The sequence below is a fragment of the Sminthopsis crassicaudata genome, chromosome 1 (genome assembly GCF_048593235.1).
Source record: "Sminthopsis crassicaudata isolate SCR6 chromosome 1, ASM4859323v1, whole genome shotgun sequence".
Lineage (NCBI taxonomy): Eukaryota > Metazoa > Chordata > Mammalia > Dasyuromorphia > Dasyuridae > Sminthopsis > Sminthopsis crassicaudata.
The window spans coordinates 31,938,192-31,959,460 of NC_133617.1; the positions used below are offsets into that span (position 1 = coordinate 31,938,192).

General features: G+C 42.5%; 1 protein-coding gene across 6 annotated transcripts in view; it reads right to left on the bottom strand.

Moving 5' to 3' along the window:
- Positions 1-21,269, bottom strand: part of CAMKK2 (calcium/calmodulin dependent protein kinase kinase 2) — a 67,115-nt gene that overhangs the window by 16,490 nt on the left and 29,356 nt on the right. For all 6 annotated transcript variants that reach the window (XM_074297840.1, XM_074297851.1, XM_074297812.1 and 3 more), the window contains exons 3-13: positions 19,275-19,322; positions 18,040-18,093; positions 16,591-16,642; positions 15,111-15,244; positions 13,836-13,872; positions 9,052-9,073; positions 8,822-8,910; positions 7,236-7,435; positions 6,534-6,587; positions 1,454-1,527; positions 820-907 (exon numbers count right to left, since the gene is read on the bottom strand). In XM_074297840.1, the coding sequence (XP_074153941.1) occupies positions 820-907; positions 1,454-1,527; positions 6,534-6,587; positions 7,236-7,435; positions 8,822-8,910; positions 9,052-9,073; positions 13,836-13,872; positions 15,111-15,244; positions 16,591-16,642; positions 18,040-18,093; positions 19,275-19,322 (852 nt within the window). The remainder of the gene's footprint in view (positions 1-819; positions 908-1,453; positions 1,528-6,533; positions 6,588-7,235; positions 7,436-8,821; positions 8,911-9,051; positions 9,074-13,835; positions 13,873-15,110; positions 15,245-16,590; positions 16,643-18,039; positions 18,094-19,274; positions 19,323-21,269) is intronic.

A 21,269-nucleotide genomic window follows, 5' to 3' on the forward strand; every position in this document is an offset into this window, starting at 1 on the left:
TCCCCATTTCACAGAAGGGCACAAACAAGGCTCAGGGAAGAGAGTTACTGGGGCTGGAGGCAGTTGGCAGCAAAACTGGTAAGAGAGAACCAGGAATCCATCCTGAACGTCCCTTCCACAAGACACCACATTTCAGTTTCACTCCACCGCCTTCAAAAACAATTTGAGATTCCAGAGTTGCTTCCATTGGTGGCTATGGAGAAGGCCCTTTCTCTGGCCAGATTTCCTGGCCACACCAAGGTCCCTGTGCCTCTCCAGACCTCGGGGCTGTGTCTGGGGCTCCAGCAGGGACAGGTGAAGCTGCCTCCCAGGGCATCCTGGGAAGCTCCCCTGTTGTACAGGCCCCAAAAGGCCCATGAAGGACCCGAGTCAGCTCATCAGTCCAGGGCCCTCACCTGGGAATAGAATCACTGGTACCCTCCCTCCTGCCATTGGGAAAGAGGGTGGAATGGGCCCAAGGGAACAGCCACAATGGTTTGAGCTGAGCACGAGGGGAGAGGGCAGCAGACCCCCAGGCCTGCCAAGGGGACATGTGAGTGACCAGTAGGTGGGACCGGGTGAGACCATCAATCTCATGATGGCTCCTAGTGGCCCAGAGGGGATACAATGTGGGAGGGCAGAAGGGGCACAGACCAGCTCCAGCGACCGATGCCCCCATGGAGCCGAGGTTGGGGCGGAGGAAGCAGGGGCTCGTGCCCCAGGGGAGGTCAGCCAAACACGTTGAAGCACACAGGACAAGAGACTAAGCCACACGATGTGCCTGCTGCCCTGGCTCTCGGCCCCTCCCAGCAGCTCTGTGTCCGTGCTAGCTGGCAGTACCTTGATTTCTGGGACGATGATCCTGGACTCAGGGTTCTTGTCCAACATGCGCACGATCAGGTCCTTCAGATCATCAGCAATATCTGGCCTGGGATGGAGAAGACAATCAACCAAATAATTAACAAGCATTTATAAGCACCTACTATGTGCTGCCCATTGTGCCAGGTGCTAGGGATATCAATACAATGATTGAAATAATCTCTGCTCTCAAGAAGGGGGCGTCAATTTAAATATTTGTCAATCAATTAACAAGCATTAAGCACCTACTATGTGTGCGGCACTGTGCTGAGCTAGTGGACACAAAGAAAAGCAAAAACAGTCCTTGCCTTCAAGAAACTTACATTCTAATAGCACATAAATAAACATATGGAGTATAAATATAAAGAGAATAAATACAAAGTAATTGTGAGGAGACCAAGAAATACTTTATATAGAAGGTGAAGCCTGCAGTACTTTTAGAGAAAGGGGCTCTTTTAATACAAGTAAGGAGAAAGGGCACTCCAGACTATAATCTAAGCAAAGGCATGGAGGTGGGAAATGGAGGTACTGAGGGCCAGAACTAGGGTGGTGACTCTGTGCTAAAGAAAAGGAGGAAATGTAAGATAACATTGCAGAAATTTGGGGTGCTACTTACTGGTCAGGGAATTCCAGGGCCTGGCTTTTGATTTTACTATGCAAAGACAAGATCCGTTCATCCATAAAGGGACACTAGAGAAAAGAGTCGATGAAAAAAGAATCAGCTGGCTACAACGGCGACCGAAGACAATTCAAATGGACTCCAGAGGAATGGTGGTTAAGTTTTCTGTGGAAACACCTGCCTATTGGAAATTGGTTCCAGACACTGGCAATTGAATGTAAAATATTAGCACTACTGTCTATCTACCCAGGTTACTTATACCTTCAGAATCCAATACTTAACGTGCAACAAGAAGATTGGATTTACACACATATATTGTATCTAGGTTATACTGTAACACATGTAAAATGTATGGGATTGCCTGTCATCTAGGGGAGGGAGTAGAGGGAGGGGGGGAGGAATGAATACAAGAGATAATGTTATAAAAAATTACTCATGCATATATACTGTCAAAAAAAAGTTTAATTATAAAATTAATTTTAAAAAAAGGAAATTGGTTCCCGAAAGCCAATTATTAAAACTTCCATCCTGAAAATCAGCAAACACTATTAATCAAAGCTTGATTTATGATTATATTTATTATAATATATTATTATTTTTGTCTAGACTCAAGAAAGTGATGGAACAATTGTTATTAATGCAAATAAAATTTAAAAGTGGATATTGTGAGTATATTTTCCCTCCCAAAAAGCTGATTGTTAAACATTTTCCAGCACACCCTTGCCTGGCTCTCATCTATACCATAGCAACGACACCTCTATGTCAAAGGGACTATCCTTTCAATGCTAAGTTTAGGTGGCTAGGATTATTCCTTGCATCATAGATGGGGAAACCGAGTTAGGTCCAGGGCAGGGAACAAAACAAGTGCCCCCAAATCTTGGGAGAAACTAAAGACATCAGGGACTAAAGGCTACATATCACTGCTGCTCCCACTGTGACTTTGCCATATGACTCACGAGGGTCCTGTTTTCCCTATTTCACCAAAAGAATGCTTTTCTCTCCCCTGCCATCTCTCCCAATAGATGACAGAGATTCTCACAGTATTTAACTCTCATATTTTTCTCAGCCTAGACCAATAATTTCAACCCTATGGGGAGTTCTTGGCACTGATACATTCATCTTAGAGCGGCGTCCGGGGCACAGAGATGCAGTACTTTGTTCAGTGTCACACAGCTAACCTGTGTCAGAAGCGGGAAGTGGCAGAGGCCAGTTCTTTCTGACTTAGAAGCCAACTGTCCAGCCCTTACACCAGCTTTCCCTCATGCTCACTATTAGTGACAACTGACTCATTCACCAGAGATTAACTGCGCACCTGTTCTGCACAGGGCCCCGTGCGAGAAGCCACGGGGACATACGGATGAATAAGGCAGAGAACAGAATCTTGCTGTGACAGCCAAAGATGTCGGTTTGAAAAATGAACAGCTTGATGCTGAGTGAAATGAGCAGAAGCAGGAGATCATTGTACACAACAACAAGAAGACTATACAATGATCAATTCTGACGGACATGGCTCTTTCCAACAGGGAGATGATTCAGGCCAGTTCCAATGATCTTGTGATGAAGAGAGCCAATCTACACCCAGAGAGAACTGAGGGTGGATGGCAATAGCATTTTCACCCTTTCTGTTGTTGTTTCCTTGCATTTTATTTTCTTTCTCATTTTTTCTCCTTTTTGATCTGATTTTTCTTGTGCAGCAAAAATTGTGTATATATATATATTTTCTTGTGCAGCAATAATTGTACAAATATATATACATATATATACATATATTAGATTTGTTATAACATATAATATCAATATATGTTATATCCAATATATGTATATATATTTATTACGTGCCATCTGGGGGGGAAGGGGGAAAATTTGGAACACAAGATTTTGTATGGGTCAATGTTGAAAAATTATTCATGCATATGTTTTGAAAATAAAAAGCTTTCATTTAAAAAAAAATGAACAGTTTGTACACAGCTCCTATCGAATCTTCCCAGTCCTCTCCTGCCAAGGGTCACATCCAGAGAATATCACTTATCCCCAAACTACTATCTTTCCTCAGTGCCAGAGACTCGACTCAACTTCCATAGAGAGATGGTCAAAAAGAAAATAAGCAAATGGAAAAAAGTACCATTCTGCATCCTTGGATCTGAACAAAAGAAATCAGAAAATGACAGCCTACAACTAATATAACAAAAATAACAATACCATTAAGAAAAGATAAAAAGAAGAATTATCTCATATAAAGTATGAGAGGAAGAACTGATGCAGAGGAATTAGGGGAGGAGAGCTGGTGGTTCTGGGATCTTACTCTCATAGGGAATGGGTTAAAGAAGGAACAATAAACATCTAGAAGGGAATAAAAGTCTTCTAAATTCAGAATGAAATAAAAGGCTAAGGGGATAGAGAGGGAAGAGAGAATAAGGGATGGATTTTCATAGGGAACCCTATTCACACCAGATCTGGGTTAAAGAGAGAACAAACTAGACCTTTAGAAGGCAATAAAAGTCTTCTAAATTTATAAAGAAATAAGAAGGAAGAGGGTAAGAAGGTGTATAGAGAAAGGTGTGTGATTAACGAGAAAAGGACAAAGAGAGAACAACATACATATTTGGAAGAGTATAAAAGTCTTCAAGTTCAGATAGAAACAAGAAAACAAGGATATGGGGAGAGGATAAAGGAGACATCCTTGGGGACAGATGATAGATTAAATAAGAGGAGGGCAAGGTAGTACATAGAAGTGAAGCAGAGGAGTCAGGAGGGATAGGAAATAAGATTATACATACAAACAAAAATAAAGATCAAGAGTAGAATTTATTAGAAAAAAATCAGGGATAATAATCATGATCTCAAACAAAGCTAAAGCTAAAAAAGATTTAATCAAGAAAAGAAAAATAGGAAAATACACTATATGTCATCCAATGTTTTAGACTATTTAAAATAACTAAACTGTATGAGTTGGAAAATTGCTGAAATGTAGAAGATGAGTGGATTGAGAAAAATGTGGAAAAACTTGGACTGATGAAACTTCAAAGAAACAAAGGTCAAGTGGAAATAAGCATAGTACAATCTTATATAGATGCATATGAAAATACTGTGTATTTATGTATAATTATACATATCTATGTAGATGTATGTGTATATGTATATATATATATATATTGTATATATAAATATATCTGACTTTATTTTAGCCTTCTTGGGGGGGAGTGGGAAGGAAGAAAGAAAACTAGAATAAGGTAAAAATTACACAGAAGAGAAGAAAAAACCCTATAAAAGGAAGCAAAGAAAAGATGGACAGCTCTGAACACAATGGGTGGTATTTATTACACTGGCCTTCTTGAAATGGAAATTTATATCCCGAATCCTCTCATATTCTACTGCATACATGGCAATTTTTTTTCTATTTTGTATTTAAGTTTTAAATAAATAAAACAAGAAAAAAGAATCATGGTAATAACAATAATTATGATGATGATATTACTAACTAGCATTTATATAGTGCTTTAAAATTGGCAAAGTGCTTTACAAATAGTATCTCATTTTATCTTCACAACAATCCTGAGAGGCAGCCATTTTACAGATGAGGGCACTGAGTTGGCCAGGTTTATTGACTTGCCCAGAACTACATAGCTGGTAAGTGTCTAAGGCTGCATATGGATCCAGCAGGTCCAGCACCTTAGGCACCGTGTGCCCCCAAGAAGCCTCTAATACAGTTTTTGTCCAGTAGGATCAGACTCAAATCTGATGAATGATGTTAGATTTTGAGTTAGAAGATTTGGGTCCAAATTCTGGCTCTTCTGATGTAAACTTGAAGCAGGAGGGAACTGTTCCCTTTAAGAAACTGTATTTCCTTTTGATCTGTGATCCCTTTCAGAGTCTCAGCCCCTCCTGGGGAAGGCATACCTCCCCATAAGTTATCTTTCCAGGATGCCAGGACCTTTGATTCAATTAGAAATCCTAGTCAAAAAGCACCCCTCTGAAGTGTTGTTAATTCCAATAGGAAATCCGGGCTGAAAACTGATAAGAATCTAAGCCTGAGAACCTCAGCTCCTGAAGCCTCAACTTGGTCTGATCAGCTCAAGCTGTCCCAGCCCCCATCAAGATGCCCACTATAACAGCCTCCCTCAGCTAAGGTCTTTGCAGACGGGCCTAGGTAGCTTGAGATGTCTGTCACTCTCATCTGCCAGGATCCTTCTGCCCAGTGAGAAATCATTCTCAGTGTCAGAACGCCATTTCCCACTAGAAAGTGATTTCTATCCAACAATAACTTTCATTTTGCAACTAATGATTCGGGAATGAGAATGATTCGGGCCGATTTAAAGAGGGATTCTTAACAACTCTTATTGCCACTAACCTTTTGACCACCAGGAATTGAAACTACTCAAACTGCATCATGTTGAGATTTTTTTGGGGGAAAATGATGTAACCTGGGGGGGTGGCTGTAAACTGTGTCCCCTTTGGGGAGACTCTCAAACCCTGGGAAAAGCCTACCTTTCCCAGACTAGCCTTCCCAAGTTAAGTGGTTTCATTCAATTGGAGATCTTGGTCAACCACCCTCCATTGAAAATGAGATGTTTGGGGGAGGCCCAGATCCCAGACCCTGGGAAAAGCCTTCCAACTCCCAGTTAAGTGATTTTATTCAATTGAAGATCTCTGCCTGATGGTCCTCTATTGATTAGCCCAGACAGCTCCCAGCCCAGGGACAATATTGACCCATATAACCAGGGGTCTGTTAACCCACCTCTGCCAAATTCTTAATGAGTTTTGCCAGCTAAGAAAGCTTCCTTCTTAGAGAACAATAAAATTCCCTTTTGCCACACAGATTTTGGGTGGCATTGGACCTGCACCAGTTCTTGCACCTCTTCATTACCACTAATCTCATCATTTGCACCTCATCACTTCCACTTACTTCCTTATGCCTCCAGGCAAGGTCATCTGTAAATGAGGGGGGTGGGCTCAATGGCTTCCCAAGTTCTTCCCAGCTCTATGATTACATGAGAGTGAATGCTTGGTGACTAGAGAGGCACCCCCCTCCACTCCCTCCATGATAAGAAGTGGGGGAGAAACGCTCCCACTGAGTTACCTGGCCAAAGACAAAGCAGTAGAGGGTCACTCCCATGGCCCACACGTCCAGAGCCTGAAAAGAGAAAAGGCCCCAGCAGGTGGGGTGGAGATAATGACAAAAACAGCAACAGAAACATTGGAATTCTTTTTTTTTTTTTTTTTTTTTTTTTTAGACAATCAAGGTCATGCCCAGGGTCACCCAGTTAACAAGTGTCTGAGGCCAGATTTGAACTCAGGAAGATGAGTCTAGCTGACTGCAAGCTCAGCGCCACCTACAGGCCTCAATATCTAACATTCTGAAAAGACTAAAGTTTATTTTGTAGTGGAAATAGTCTGCTTTTGGTGGGAGGGACACTGTAGGCAGATGAAGAAACAGATTTAGATGTAACTTGACTTGCCCAGGATCCCACACAAGGGAGCATCAAAGGAAAGATTTGCACGCAGGTTTTCCTGTCTCCAGGCCCAAATTCTGCCCACTACGCTGAATCTTCTGGGTCTGATAGGTACCTTTGGCTTTCACCGAGATGCCAACTAGTTCTGCCCTTTTCTAGCTTCCTTTTATGTTTTCTTCCCCTACGAGAAGCTCCATGAGGGCAGGGTCATCTTGCTCGCTTGTAATTGTAAGCACATGAAGTGCGTAATCAATGCTGTTTCTATCTAAACTTTTTCCAATGTAGCAGGACAAAGGGGCACTTCCATCCCACCCACCTGCCCCTCCTACCTTCCCAGAAAAGATCTTCCGGGTCTCAGACAGTGTTTCAGGTGCCATGAAGGCAGGCGTGCCCACGGTGTTGGTGAGGAGGGCATCGGTGCCCTTGAATTCATTGCTCACGCCAAAGTCAGCAATCTTGATGTGTCCATCCTCTCCGACCAAGAGGTTGGATGGCTTGATGTCTCGGTGGATGATCTTCTGGTAGTGCACTGGGGAGGAGGAGGGCCAGACATAGAGTAAGACCAAAAAAGCTCACACCCCCACAAAACTGACCAAGTGTTTCCTCCCATTCTAGCAACTCTAGGATATTGTCCCCATTCTACAGACAAGAAAATTGGGAAGGTAAGTCACGTAGCCAGCTAAAGGTAGCCTGGGCTCAACCCCAGATCTCCTGAGACCAAAACTTTCTAGGAGAGTCAGGGAAGACTCCAGACTCCCTCAGGGATAATCAAGGCTGGCAGGAGTTTGGAACCCTATGCCTTTGAGAAAGTTCAGGCTCTCTGCTTTTCTCCCATTTTCCTCCACCTAACTCTGAAGAGAGGAAGAGAACATCTCTGAGGCAGCTTCCTTTCACCTTCAAAATAAGCAAGTCATTTCTTCCCACTAAAGAGCAAAGGCTCCAAATAGGGAGCAAAACTTCACAAATTATCCTTCTGCTTCAAAAACTAAGGATTAGTTCAAGTCACATTTTAGGAATATTGCTTTCTAGCACTCAGATAAGAGAGGCAAGACCCGGAAAATCCATGTTCTCATAGACAACTAAGTGATATTCTGGGCCTGCAGTCAGAAAAACCTGAGTTCAAATCCAACCTTAAAATACTTGCTAGGCTGTGTGATCCTGGCCAAGTCAAATTAACATCGGTCTGCCTCAGTTTCCTCAACTATAAAATGAGGGTAAAAGTAGCACCTACTTTCCTTGAACTTCGTGAGAATCAAATAAGAAATCTGCAAAGTGGTACCTAACACATAGTAGGCACTTAATAATTGTTCCTTTCCTTCCTTGCTTCCATTTGTAAAAAGGTCTTGGCTCAATTAACAGATTGTTAATTAAATACCAGGAGTTATAGTTTATTTGGTTTGAAAAGTAAACAAATGATAATCCATATTATAGCTAACTAACTTTTTCCCTAACCTTTTCAATCCTTTGAACTTCAAATCAACTATGACAAACTCATTGCTATTTGGGAGAAATCCTGACTTTTATTTACCCAAGATTTGTCTTTGATTTCTGACCACAATGCAGTGGACAAGCTTTGAGTCAGAAAGACTAACATTCAAATCTGGCCTCGGACACTTCCTAGCTAGGTGAATCTGTGAACCACTTCACCTTGTTTGCCTCAGTTTCCCCATCTGTAAAATAAGCTGGAGAAGAAAATAGCAACCATTCCAGTGTCTCTGCCAAGACCCAACAACAACAAAATCTGACGATAATTCTTCATTGCAGAGCCTCAAGCAGTTTATGACTGTATCTTAGAGAATGTACTCCTCCCCTTTCCCCACAGAGAAATCCAAGAAATCTGAAAATGTTTCCACCTCCCTGGATATCCTACTCTCCCCCCACCACCACCACCCAGATTGGTTCAAGGCTGACTTACAATATTCAATGCCTTTGATCAGATCTTGGAAGTAGAATCGGGCCTGGTCCTCAGTCAGTGGCTTGACTGTGGGTACTTCCATTACAGGCCTGAACATTTATCAGTCAAAAAATAAATAAATAAATCTAATTAGGTCAATGTAATCGTTCCCCTCCCCCAGCCTCTGAGCTCACAGCACTCAGCTCAGCCCCTTGGGAAACACGGTAGGGCTTCTGGCCTGGAATACTCACCCCTGATTGACCAGTTCAAACACTGTAAGGAAAGAAAGAAGATGACAAATTGGGAGCTGTTTATTTATTCTACCATTCAGTCTTGTGCTTCCCTTCCCTTCTCAACCCCTGTCCATGTCCAACTAGAGTTCACTCTATTCCACCAGAGTTTTCCCGAAAAAATTATCCTTTAAGTGGATAAGGGATGGGAAAACAAAGGGGGAGGAAGCGGAATTCCTCAGAAACAGAGAGTTCAAATGCCTGCAGCCTACTACCACCCTTGTCATTCTCGGGAAAAAAACAAATGTTAGAACCATGTTTCCATACCGCTTTAAGGTTCATAAAACCAACAGCCCATGGAGAGGGGTAGTGCATCTATCCTATTCTACAGACAAGGAAACTGGGGCCCAAACATGAAAGAATTTGTCCATCACTAAATCCTCATCTGTAAAATGATCTGAAGAATAAATTGTCATATGTGAATGGAATGGAATATTCCCACAGTATAAGAACTAACAAGCAGGTGGATTGCTGAAAAACCTCCAAGGATTCATGAGCTGCTGCAAAGTGAAGTAACATTGCACCTATTTACAGCAAAAGTGTATGATGATCAACTACAGATGACTTGGCTCTTCTCAGCAGAATCAGGAGGACATTGCACTCAGAGACAGCAAAACTGGATGACAATTTATGTGCCAAAATGTTTGTGGCAGCTCTTTTTGTTGTAGCTAGAAACTGGAAGATGAATGGATGTCCATCAGTTGGAGAATGGTTGGGTAAATTATGGTATATGAATGTTATGGAATATTATTGCTCTGTAAGAAATGACCAACAGGATGATTTTCAGAAAGGTCTGGAGAGACTTACAGGAACTGATGCTGAGCGAAATGAGCAGGACCAGGAGATCATTATACACTTCAACAACAATACTGTATGATGATCAATTCTGGTGGACGTGGCCATCTTCAACAATGAGATGAACCAAATCAGTTCCAATTGATCAGTGATAGACAGAATCAGCTACACCCAGAGAAGAAACACTGTTTGCATTTTTGTTTTTCTTCCCAGGTTATTTTTACCCTCTGAATCCAAGAGAACTGTACAGATGTGTACACATATATTTAAGATAAACTTTAACATGTATCAGACTGCCTGCCATCTAGGGGAAGGGCTGGAGGGAGGGAAGGGAAGAGTTGGAACAGAAATAATTACAAGGGACAATATTGAAAAATTACCCATGAATATGTTCTGTCAATAAAAAGCTATAATAAAAAAAACTGGATGATGATCAACTATAAATCACTTGGCTCTTCTCAGCAATACTGATGGACTCTGGATGCAGATTGAAGCATACAATTTTTCACTTTCTGTATTTTTGGTGTTTTTTTTCTTTAGAATTGTATCTTCTTTGAGAACAAGACTAATATAGTCATGTGTTTTGCATGACTGAACATATATAATCTATATCAAATTGCTTACTTTCTCAGGAAGAGACAAGGGGAGATAGAAAATTCAGAACTCAAAAAAAATTAAATGAATGTTAAAAATTGTCTTTATGTGTAACAGGGGGAAATTTTTAAAAATAGTATTTATAAAATGAGCTGGAGAAGGAAATGGCAAACCACTCCAGTATCTTTGCCAAGAAAATCCCAAAAGGGATCATGAAGAGTGAGACACGACTGAAATGACTCAATAACAACAATGTCCATCCCGTTGATCGCATTAAGTCTCTTGACTCCAACCAAGTTTGACAGCCTCCCTTTCCTACAGTGGGCTGCTATGGTGTGTCACAATAACAGCACATACTCTCCAAGCCTTAAATCCAAAACTGATGTGGGCGGGCAGACGCAAGTTAAGGGAAAGTGTCCTTGACTACAATTGAAAAGACAACATCATTGTGTTTTGGAAGTCTTCAGAGAAGACAAGAGAATGCAACCAGGTGTCTAAGCAGCTGGCGGATCACAGACCATGGAGGCCGGATCTGGCTCATAGTTCTCGTGGCTATTTTAGGCTTTATGGTTGAGGGCTGGTTCATAAAACTCACTGTGGTCTAACTTCCTCCCTCCTTCTGCCTCCACCCAAATACCACAAACTAGCCAGGAGCCAGTGGGGTGAACTGTTTGCATGAAACCAGCTCATTTCTGACCCAAATTGTTAAACAACTCCAGAGGCTCTGAGAAGAGTTTCACCAGACTTTCCAAGGAGTCCAGGGTATAACATAGGAATAAGACCCCCTACTACAATGAGACAGATGTATAAATTACAAGTTTTTTCCAGGTCTGATTATCTATCATTTTATTTAATAAACATTAATGGGTCATCATGGTTAGGTATTTAAAACTTGAGTTAACTGTGACAGAGAGTTTTCACGTTAAACCCTCAGAGTTAAATGGTTCTGATATCAAAGTTATCAGAACTGTCATTCCTTTCTATTAATGGGTAAGGTATACAACCAGAAGTGACATGTATTATGTACCTCTGTTATATTATTATTAGGCATTTTAGGTGAACTTTTGTGAGGTAAAAGGAAGCCTAGCACTACATGGCCTAGTGGATGGGGAATTGGACTTACAGTCAAGGAGACCTGGGTTCAAATCTCTCTTCTATGATCCCTTGTTCAGTATCAATTTCTTCATCTGCAAAATCAGTGGAGCTATGTCCAGACTGGGGTGAATAACAAATCCATTCAAGTGGTCTCATGGATTTGAATTCAAATGATTCAAAGTTATAATTATGTTAAATATGGTCGTTCATCTGAGGTCAGAAGAAAATGTGATGTAAAGCTGATTAATGCAACCACTTCTGGGAGATTCATTATTTGCACTAATCAGGATCTAGCTGTATAACAGATTTCCTTCACAGGATTTTTTTTTGGTAGATTTATAATTCTCTTTAGGATTTACGATGATAATTCAACATTTTTTTTCAATGAGCTGGATTAAGGGACAGATGAGGTACTCTGTAAATTAGAAGATGATAGAAAGAAGGGTAGAAAAGCTAACAAATTGTAATAATAGAATTAGAATTTTTGAAATTCTAATTTGAAAGGCAAGGATGATGGACTGAACTAAAATACAATAAAAAGTGATGGAAACAAATGTAAAATCCCATACTTAGGCTGACAAATTTAAAAAAAAAAATTTCACAAGTGCAAAATGAGGGAGATATGTGGTTGGGCAATAGTTCCTGTGTTTGTTAACGGATGTGAAAAAGAGCTAGAGTAGACTGCAAGTACCATGTGTCGACAATCTACAATGGCAGTTGAGGAAGCCAGTGGGATCTCAAGCTGCATGACGTGGGGTCAAATATCTAGAGTAAGAGAGGTGACCAGGCAGCTGCCCTCTGTCCTAGACAGAGTTTATAATCAGCTACAGAAAAGGTTGCAGAGACAGGGTTGGGAGAAGTTGAAGCACCTAGAATTATTTTGTCACGGGAAAAGAAGGCTGGGGGAGTGTGGTGAGGAGAGTTCTCGAGTCTGAAGGTCCAAGATGTGCAAGAGGAAATTGGATTTGGCCCACAGGGGGTTGAACCTCAGGCAGCAAGCTTCAGATGATGAGAGGTTGATTTATGCTCAATATTATAATAAAATAGCTAGTATTTATGTAATGTTGAAGTTTGCAAAGCATTTATCTGTGTTATTGAGCTTCACAATCTTATGAGGTACCATTATCATTCCCATTTAACAGATGAGGAAAGTGAGATCAAAAGAAGTTAAAGGATGATCCAGGTCACATAGATAGTATGTGTCTAAGGAAAGATTCAAACTCAGATCTTGCAGAGTCTGTCACTCTCTCCACTGGGTGCTTTAGCTACTTCTAAGAGAAAACTTCTGAATATGAATGGGAATGATGGGAACTGTCCATAAGAGAAATGGGAAGCCTCAGAGGCTGGTGAGTTCCACAGCCCAAGAGATCTCTAAGCAGAGGCTGGACAGTCAGAGATGTTGTATGAGGGAAATTTAGGCACGTCCTCCATCTTAGGTTAGCCGATCGCTGAGGTCCCTTCCAGCCTGGATGCTAGGATTTCCAAAAAGGAATTTCCCAAGATGCTTTGAGTGAGGGCAGAATCTTGGGACTATGTAGCCAGTCTCCGAAGGAGATTATACTCCTTGGCACACACTAGTTCTGGGTAATTTTTTTATAAAAGTCTCAGATACTTTCAAGTTCCATCTGGCATTTCTGTACAGTGAGTTTTCCATTTCCCCCATGGGTGTGAATGATCCACAGTGTTCAAAGAATAGGCTCCTGCCTTCTCCCTTATCCCACCCCCTTCCCTCCATCCGTAGGACACTGAGTCCTCCCTGCCCACTGTTCTTTGAGGTAAACTCAGAAAACAAGTTCATTTTCATATTAGCCTAAACTAAACATAATCAGAAAGAGGGACTTGTGGCCACAAAAGAGTGAGCTGGCCTAGAATGCAATCCCAGTTCCAAGAGAAAAGATTCTTCCTGTTTATTATTTTTATTATTAAGATTGATTAAGAAGATTAAGAAAATCAACTAGGTTTTAGAGTCAGGAAAATCTAAATTCAAATCTGGCCTTAGCCACTTCTTTGTCTGACCCTGGGCAAGTCACTTAACCTCTGCCTCAGTTTCTACATTTGTAAAATGGGAATAAGAATAGCCCTGAGTTGTTGTAAAGCTCAAAGGAGCTGGAAGACTGGTTCCTAGCCAGTCTTCAGGCACTATAGAAATGTAAGCTATTATGACAGAAGAAGGGACACTTCAGCAAGTCAAAAAGGAAAGCACACTGGGGCTTTGGCAGCCACAGCATGGGACCAGCGGAAGGGAAAGCTGGCTTTCTTACCCATGTACAGATGGTCCTCATTTGGGTCATCCAGGACCTGTCAAGAAAGACACAAAAATGGAAAATGTGAGAAGACAAGAGAGAGGAAAGAATGGGAAGGCATAAGGTCCATATCCCCCCAATCTGTGCTTTAGAGGCAGGTCAGCTATACTCTCTATTCCCTACTCTCCAAAATGAAGACAAAGATATAAGGATCCAAAACTTGGGAACTAAAAACCCATTCCCGTGGTCCACTATGGCCAACCAGAGAGTCCACACTCAGACTTCTAACAACTGCATAAATCCTGACAAACTCCGTCTCTCCTCTCCCCACACACCTTCCCCACTCGGGTTTGGGAAGATTTTTCAAGGCTATGCAGGGGGATAGAGGGGGATAACTATTTAGGGTCGGTACGACCTGGGTTCAAAGCCTGAGGCATGATTTGAACTTAATTTTCTCTAACTCCAAAGAACTTAAAACTCCCTAACTGTCTAATACTCCACACCGCCTCTCTACAAATGCATCAAGTTCCAATTCTGAGACCAGAAAGTTGCAGCTCCTGGTCTCTCTGTCTTGTTTACTGATTGTTGTTGAGTCATTTCCATTGTGTGACACATCATGACCCAGTTGGGCTTTTCTTGGCAGAGACATTGGAGTGGTTGGCCATTTCCTTCTCCAGCTCATTTTACAAATGAGGAAACTGAGGCAAACAGGATGAAATGACTAGCCCAGGATCACACAGCTCGAAGTGTCTGAAACCATATTTGAACACATTCATGACTCCAGGCTGTAGCGAGCTGTCGTCTCCAGAAGCTGCTATGACGACACCTAGCTGTTCCACATTTATTATAAGGCAGGCAAATAAACATCTGTATGATTAACAGACCTATCTAAACTGGCCCACTTCCCTCCATCTTCTTTGCAAAGTGAAGGATTATGGAAAGGAAATATTGTATATAAGTCTGATCTTTTTGGATACATCAGTTTTGCTAAAATGCTTCTTTTCCCTTTTATCCATTCTTTGTTATAAAAAAATGGGTCTCTGGGAAGAGTGATGAGAGAATATGCTGGTAAATGTAGGTAACATATAAATAAAAATAGCAATATGTTATTTTGTCCCTCTCCAGTTTTTGATCTGCCGTAAGCACATAGTACTTGGGGAAAAGCTCAGATGACAGCCATCTCCAGGCCTCCTAAACCAGCCCTCATGTCTTTTCCATCTCTACCATACAGACTGCTTAAACTCAAAACTGCTCTGCCCTCACCCTTCTCCTCCCACTTCCCCGGGGTCTCACCTCCACCAACTTCACCACATTGGGATGGTCCAACTTTTTGAGAATAGCAATCTCTTGGTAGACCTGCTCAATGGGGCCCTTGGGCTGGATGCAGCCTTCCGAGGCAGGCTTGGTACCGCGGGGTGGGGGACGTCCTGATAGGGAAGAACAAACATACCACACTGTAAGGGCCTGATGCACCTGAAAGAAGAGCTAACCATCCCAGAAAAGGTCTGAGACCTCTCCACTGCTAGTTTCTTGCTGCCCAGTCGATGGAGATCAAGCTCATGATTTTGCATTTCTAGGTACAACCTGGTTTTAATAAACTTTTTAGGACTAATTTCACATTATTCCCATTTACACACCATATATCCCAACCCAACGGGTCTGCTTATCGCCTATGGTTTGCAGGCTCTCCTGTTTCCTGCCTTTCTCACATTATTCTTTATACACAAAATGCCCCCTGACCTGTTGCTACCCCAGCCAGGATTTAAGACCCAACATAAATGCCTCTTCTTTCTGATTGGATAATCTGGGCCAAGCTAACCCACTGGCCCAAATCAAAGAAAATGAAATTTAGTAGGGATCAATGGAAAGACTAACAATTGGGTAAAAACAAATCACCTAAATGAGAACAAGAGGAAAAGATGGGGAAAGCACAATTAGATGGCCATTTGTCTGGAAAAATGCCTGGGGATTTAGTGGGCTGCAAGCTCAACATGGCGGCCAAGAAAGCGAAGATCAGCAGGTCTTCCAGTTGCTCTATTTATACATCAGGGGGAAGTTGGAATGTTTTTCTTGGATGTTTTTTCAATTTTCTTTTGCTTGTGAATGATAATGAACAAACATAATCATTGCAACACACAATGGACAAGCAAATGATTGTAGAGAGAACTTGTTATACACAGTATTGTTTCTTTTAAGTGGATATTAAACTTAACAAGGTAGTAACAAAATTATCATTTGTTTCTCTTTCTGTACTTCTTCCAGTGGCAGATGGGTGAGGGGGAGGAGTGTGGAAGAAGAAAAGGGAGGAGGTAGAGGCCAAGGGGAGGGAGGATGGAGGGAAGGGGAGGGAAGAATGAAGGCCAAGGGGAGGAGGGATAGAAAAGAGCTCAAGGGGAAGGATGAAGGGGAGGCCAAGAGGAGAAGGGAGGAGGTAAAGACCAAAGGGAGGGGAATGGAGGAGAGGGAAAGGCGGAGGCTAACAGGGAAAGGAGGGAGGTAGAGGCCAATAGGTGGAGGTTGGAAGGGAAGCTAGGTGGAAGGAAGAATATAGAGACCAAGGGAAGAAAAGTGGAGGCAGAAGCCAAGGAGAGGGGTGTCTGGAGGGGAGGCTGAGACAGCCAGAACTAAAAGGCCTGGCTGAGAGAACATCTCCTTTCCAGTCCCCTCAGTGGCTCCCATCTCCAGCCCAGACTGCTCTCTTCGGTCATTGGGTGCTCGTGGGATACCCCCAAACCAGTCCTCCCTTGAACAGTTCTAATCCCCGCACACTCACGTGGAAAGCCCGCCTGCCGCACCAGCTTCTTTTTGGAAAGCACCTTCATGGCCTGGAAGAGAAAAGTTCCAAGGTCTAAGTGACTGCTGATGAGTCACGCTGGATTCTGCCCAGGAGCCCCGGCCTTCCCTGGGCTCTCGTGGCCTCAAGTCACCACTGAGTCCAGAACAACACAGTAATTCCCCATTGGATCCTCCCAGCTGGTGGGGCGCTCCAATGGCCAGGGCTTCCAATCAGAGAAAGGGGCCAGGGGACAGGTTTGGGCAAGACAACTGGAAAATGTACTGAAAGAGAGGAGAAACTCTGCCAGCAACTCATCGTGCAACTTTGGCGAGCCCTTGCCTCAGTTTCCCCATTTGCAAAAAAATGGGAACAAAAGCATTTTCTGAACACATAAGGATGATTTCAGCATAGGATCATATTCTAGGCTCCTAAGATCCTATGAGATCACACATGCAGAGCATTTTGTAAACCTTAAAGTGTCACATAAATGCTGTTACTATTATTATTATTATTATTATTATTATTATTATTATATCATCACTTTAGCACTAAGGGTTCCTCGTGAGGGTCCTCTGGTGCTCCTAGGCAACCGGATAGCACTGAGTATATAATATTAGACTCAAAGGCAGGAAGAGCCAAGTTCAAATCCCACCTAAGAACTTTACCAGTCATTTGCCTTTGTCACTTTCAGCCTCAGTTGCTTCACTGGTAAAATGAGAACAATCATTGTATTTATCTCTCAGAGTTGTTGGGAAGATACACAAGATAATGTGTGTGGGCTATGTGACAAACCCAAAGTACTACACAAATGCCAGCTATTGTCATTACTATTACTATTAAGAGTAGTTTAAACTCTCCATTTTACAGAAGGCCAAAGTCAGCCACACAGCAGTGAGCAGCAAACCCAAGACTCTGTCCCTCTCTCTGTGGAAAAGAGCGCTGGGCTTGTCTGCACAGGACCTAAGTACAAACCTGGCTCAGATACTCGCTTATTACTCTCTGTGAAACTGGGGCAAGTGTCTTCATCCCTCCCGAACTCAGGGCCTCAGTTTCCCCATCTGTAAAAGGAGGGGTTGGTCTCCATGGCCTCTGGGGACCCTTCCTGCACTGAATCTATAATAATACTTCTCTGGGCCTCAGTTTCCTAATCTATAAGTTGGGGAAGGTGGACGAGATGGACTCAAGTGCCAAAACTATGGTATGATCATGTCATTTCTTCTCTCTGGGTCTCAGTTTTCTCATCTGTAAATTGGGGAAAGTGGACGAGATAGCTTCTAGAGCCTTTGCCCTTTCTAAATTAATGATCCCTCTTCCTTTCCCTGTGCCTCAACTTCCCCATATGTAAAAGGAGTGAGTTGGAAAGGGTTAATCACAGCCAGGAGTGAGGAATCTGTGCAGTGGCAGGTGCAGAAAAGCTCCCCCAGGGGCCGGAAGCCAGATACTCACATAGTAAGTATTGTCGTCTTCATTGTAAGCCAGCTTGACCACTCCATAGGAACCCTGAATGAAGGAGAGCACGCCCATGACCCTCCAGGCCCTTCCATCATGCCCTGGGCCGGGAGCAGGAGGATTCCCCAAGAGCTCCCTACAGTCGCCTGCTATAGTCCCACCCGTAGACCTGGAACAGTCACAGCTGCCGTCCCTCTCCAGTCACCTCTCCAGCTCCCACCCAGCCTGCAGGGTCAAGCCCAGCCTTCCTAGACTGCTCTAACCCTCTCCCCCAGCACTTCCAGGCCAGGGCCCAGCCCAAGATTCTGATTATTTTCTCTGGGTCTTTTCTCCACATCATTTATTTCTCAGCACTAAGCACGAAGCCACAAACATACTTTGTATTTCTCTCACTAAAGACAATAATGGAGCATCCATCCGGCGCCCTCCGTGTGAAATAATGGGCTGTCCTTCTTAGGCAGCCATGATGCTCCAGCCACCAGAAGGGTATAGCAGGGAAATCAAGATGGGGGAGTGGGAAGGCCTGAGTTCAAGTTCCACTGAAGACATTTATTAGCTGGGTTACTTTAGACAAGTCATTTAACCTGTGCCTCGGTTTCCTCATTTGTAAAATGAAGGGAATGATCTCAATGATCTCTAAAATCCTTTCCAACTCTAAATCTATGATCTGTTATGCACCAAATCCTCACTGCAATAGGACTGGGCTGACCTGAACCAACCAAAGTCTCCTCCCCTCCTCCCTGGAGATCACCAGCATGCTTCCCAGTCAGTGGCTGTGACACAGATTGCTTTTTCTTTGCCTCTTGCTAACTCCTGGGATCTTAAGTCTCCCTTCCTGGGCCTCAGTTTCCCCACTGAGGTGATCTCAATGGGATATTCAAGCAAAGGCTGAAAAAGCATTTGTCTGGCTCGCTTTAGCAAAGCTCTGACCCAAGTCCAGATGGGATTAGATGCTCCCTAAGATTCCATCTGGCTCAAAGCTTCCATCACCATAATGGGACAATGTCTTTGCTACTTAGTGGATAAGTGGGATTTTTTCTTACAGAAATAACTTTAATTTTCTTTAAAAATCAAAACAAAACAAAGAAACCTAACCAAACTGAATGGAATCCTCCCCTCTTCTAGGGGAGCCTCCCCCTCGCCCATCTCTCCTTCCCCTCCTCCTCCCACACCGCCCTCCAGTATCTGGGAAGCACCAGCCCAGACCCCAACAGGCCCCTCTTTTTATTTACCTTCCCAATCTCATCTTTCAGCGTATACTGATTAAGCTGTACACAATCCTGTAGGGGAGAGAGGAGGACAAGGGAGAAAATGTCAGAGCCATCCCTATTAAGGGGTAGGAGGGAAGGAGGAAGAGAAAATAAATAATTATAAACTGGGGGAAAAAACAGAAGTTTAAAAAAAAAACCTGAAAGGCATTTCTGGCTAGGCCCAGACGGTAGGAGGCGGGCTCCAAGGCCTCCTAGACACTCACAAAATGTCTGGACTCTGATGCCTGAAGAGGCAAGCCCCAGACAGCAATTCATGGGCCGTTAGAGAGAAAGAAAGCAGAAAAAAGCGTTACTGCCCTTCTCCTGCCAGATCCCTGTGCAAGGTAGAAAACAAAGCAGTAATGATAACAACAACAACCATAGCTAATATTAATACGATGTCATGTATATTACATGTTATAGAATAGATATGTCATTATATAACACATAATGCATAACATTATCTATTATAAAGCATCATGTAATATATAGTGTATGTAATTATCGTATATGTAATACACATATATTACATATGTATGTAATGTGTAATTACTGTATGTGTTATAGATTTATTACATTACATGTTATGTTTTATTTATTATATTGTGCTGTTTTATAATATACATGTTACATTAAATGTAACATATTATATTGCATATTAGAGAACATAATATATTATCATATATAATTACTGTATTACTAAATATTATATATAGTGTTGTATAATATAATGTTATGAGGGTTACGAAGCACTTTACAAACACCATCTCAGCCTGGTAAGGAAGGTAACATTATCTTGATTTTACAGTTCAGAAAACTGAGGCAAACAGAGTTTAAATTACTTGGCCAGGATCACAGAGGCAGAATTTGAACTTAGGTCTCCCTGACTCTAATCCTAAGGATCTTGATTCTATGGCTCAAGAGCCATAGAAGGGGAAATTAACCCAACAAAGAGATGGAGGCCCTAAGGGACCACACCTCCAAGCTCTGGCCCAGCTAAGAGGATACTGTGACCTGGAGGGTGCAATGGATCCACCCAACAAGCCTTGTTCCCCATCCACAACATGCGTCATTTCCTGACGGGATCATCCCATAAGCCTGCAATGTCTTCCCTCATATTGGAATCCCTGCCCCCACCTCCCACAAAGAGGGTCTTCTCCATCGATGTTGGATACAAAGTTTTCCCCTCATCTACCACTTGCTACTAATTCCAGTTGTATTAATTTTGTTTATGCAAAAATGTTTCCATTTCACATGATCAGAATAATCCATTTTATCTTCTAATTAATTTCTTCTAGCCCTTGTTTGGTGATTAATAATTGTAAAACTAGTAGCTGTATTGAAACATAATAGTAATCATTACATTTCTAGCTAATAATTATAATTATTGTTATTATTATTTGAGTAATAGTATTAGCCCTTTAAATTTAGGGCCTGTTCCTTCCTTGCTTTGGATCTCATTTGCCTCCTTCTGGAAAAGATCATCCCCAGGGAAGGGTCGGGGATTCCTTTACCTAATTCCGGAGATCTATAACCTACCCCAGGAAAGGTTCCGACAGGAAACTGCAGAGCTGAGCCATGGAATCCCAGCGTTCACTGAAAGCCCCCAAGTTTAGCCTTCAAGGAAACACACCCAGGAAATTCAGGCCAGGTTGGAGGAGGGGCAGGCAGAGGATGAATTCGTTAAGTTCTTTACATTTGTTATTTTATTTTATTCACACAAAAACTGTGAGGTAAATGCAATTATCCTCATTTTAAAGATCAGGAGACTGAGGCAGACTGGCTAAGAGGCTTGCTCAGGCCCACAGCTGGTAACCAAGGCCACCTGGCTGCATTACTTATCCCTGGGGCCTGTGGCTTCGGTGGTACGGTTGCCAGGGGGGCAGAAACAAAATGGTGGTTGGAGGTGGGGATACCCAGCTGAACATTTCAGAACCTGCCCCCAGAAGGGAGTGATTACCACAAGAACAGGAGGAG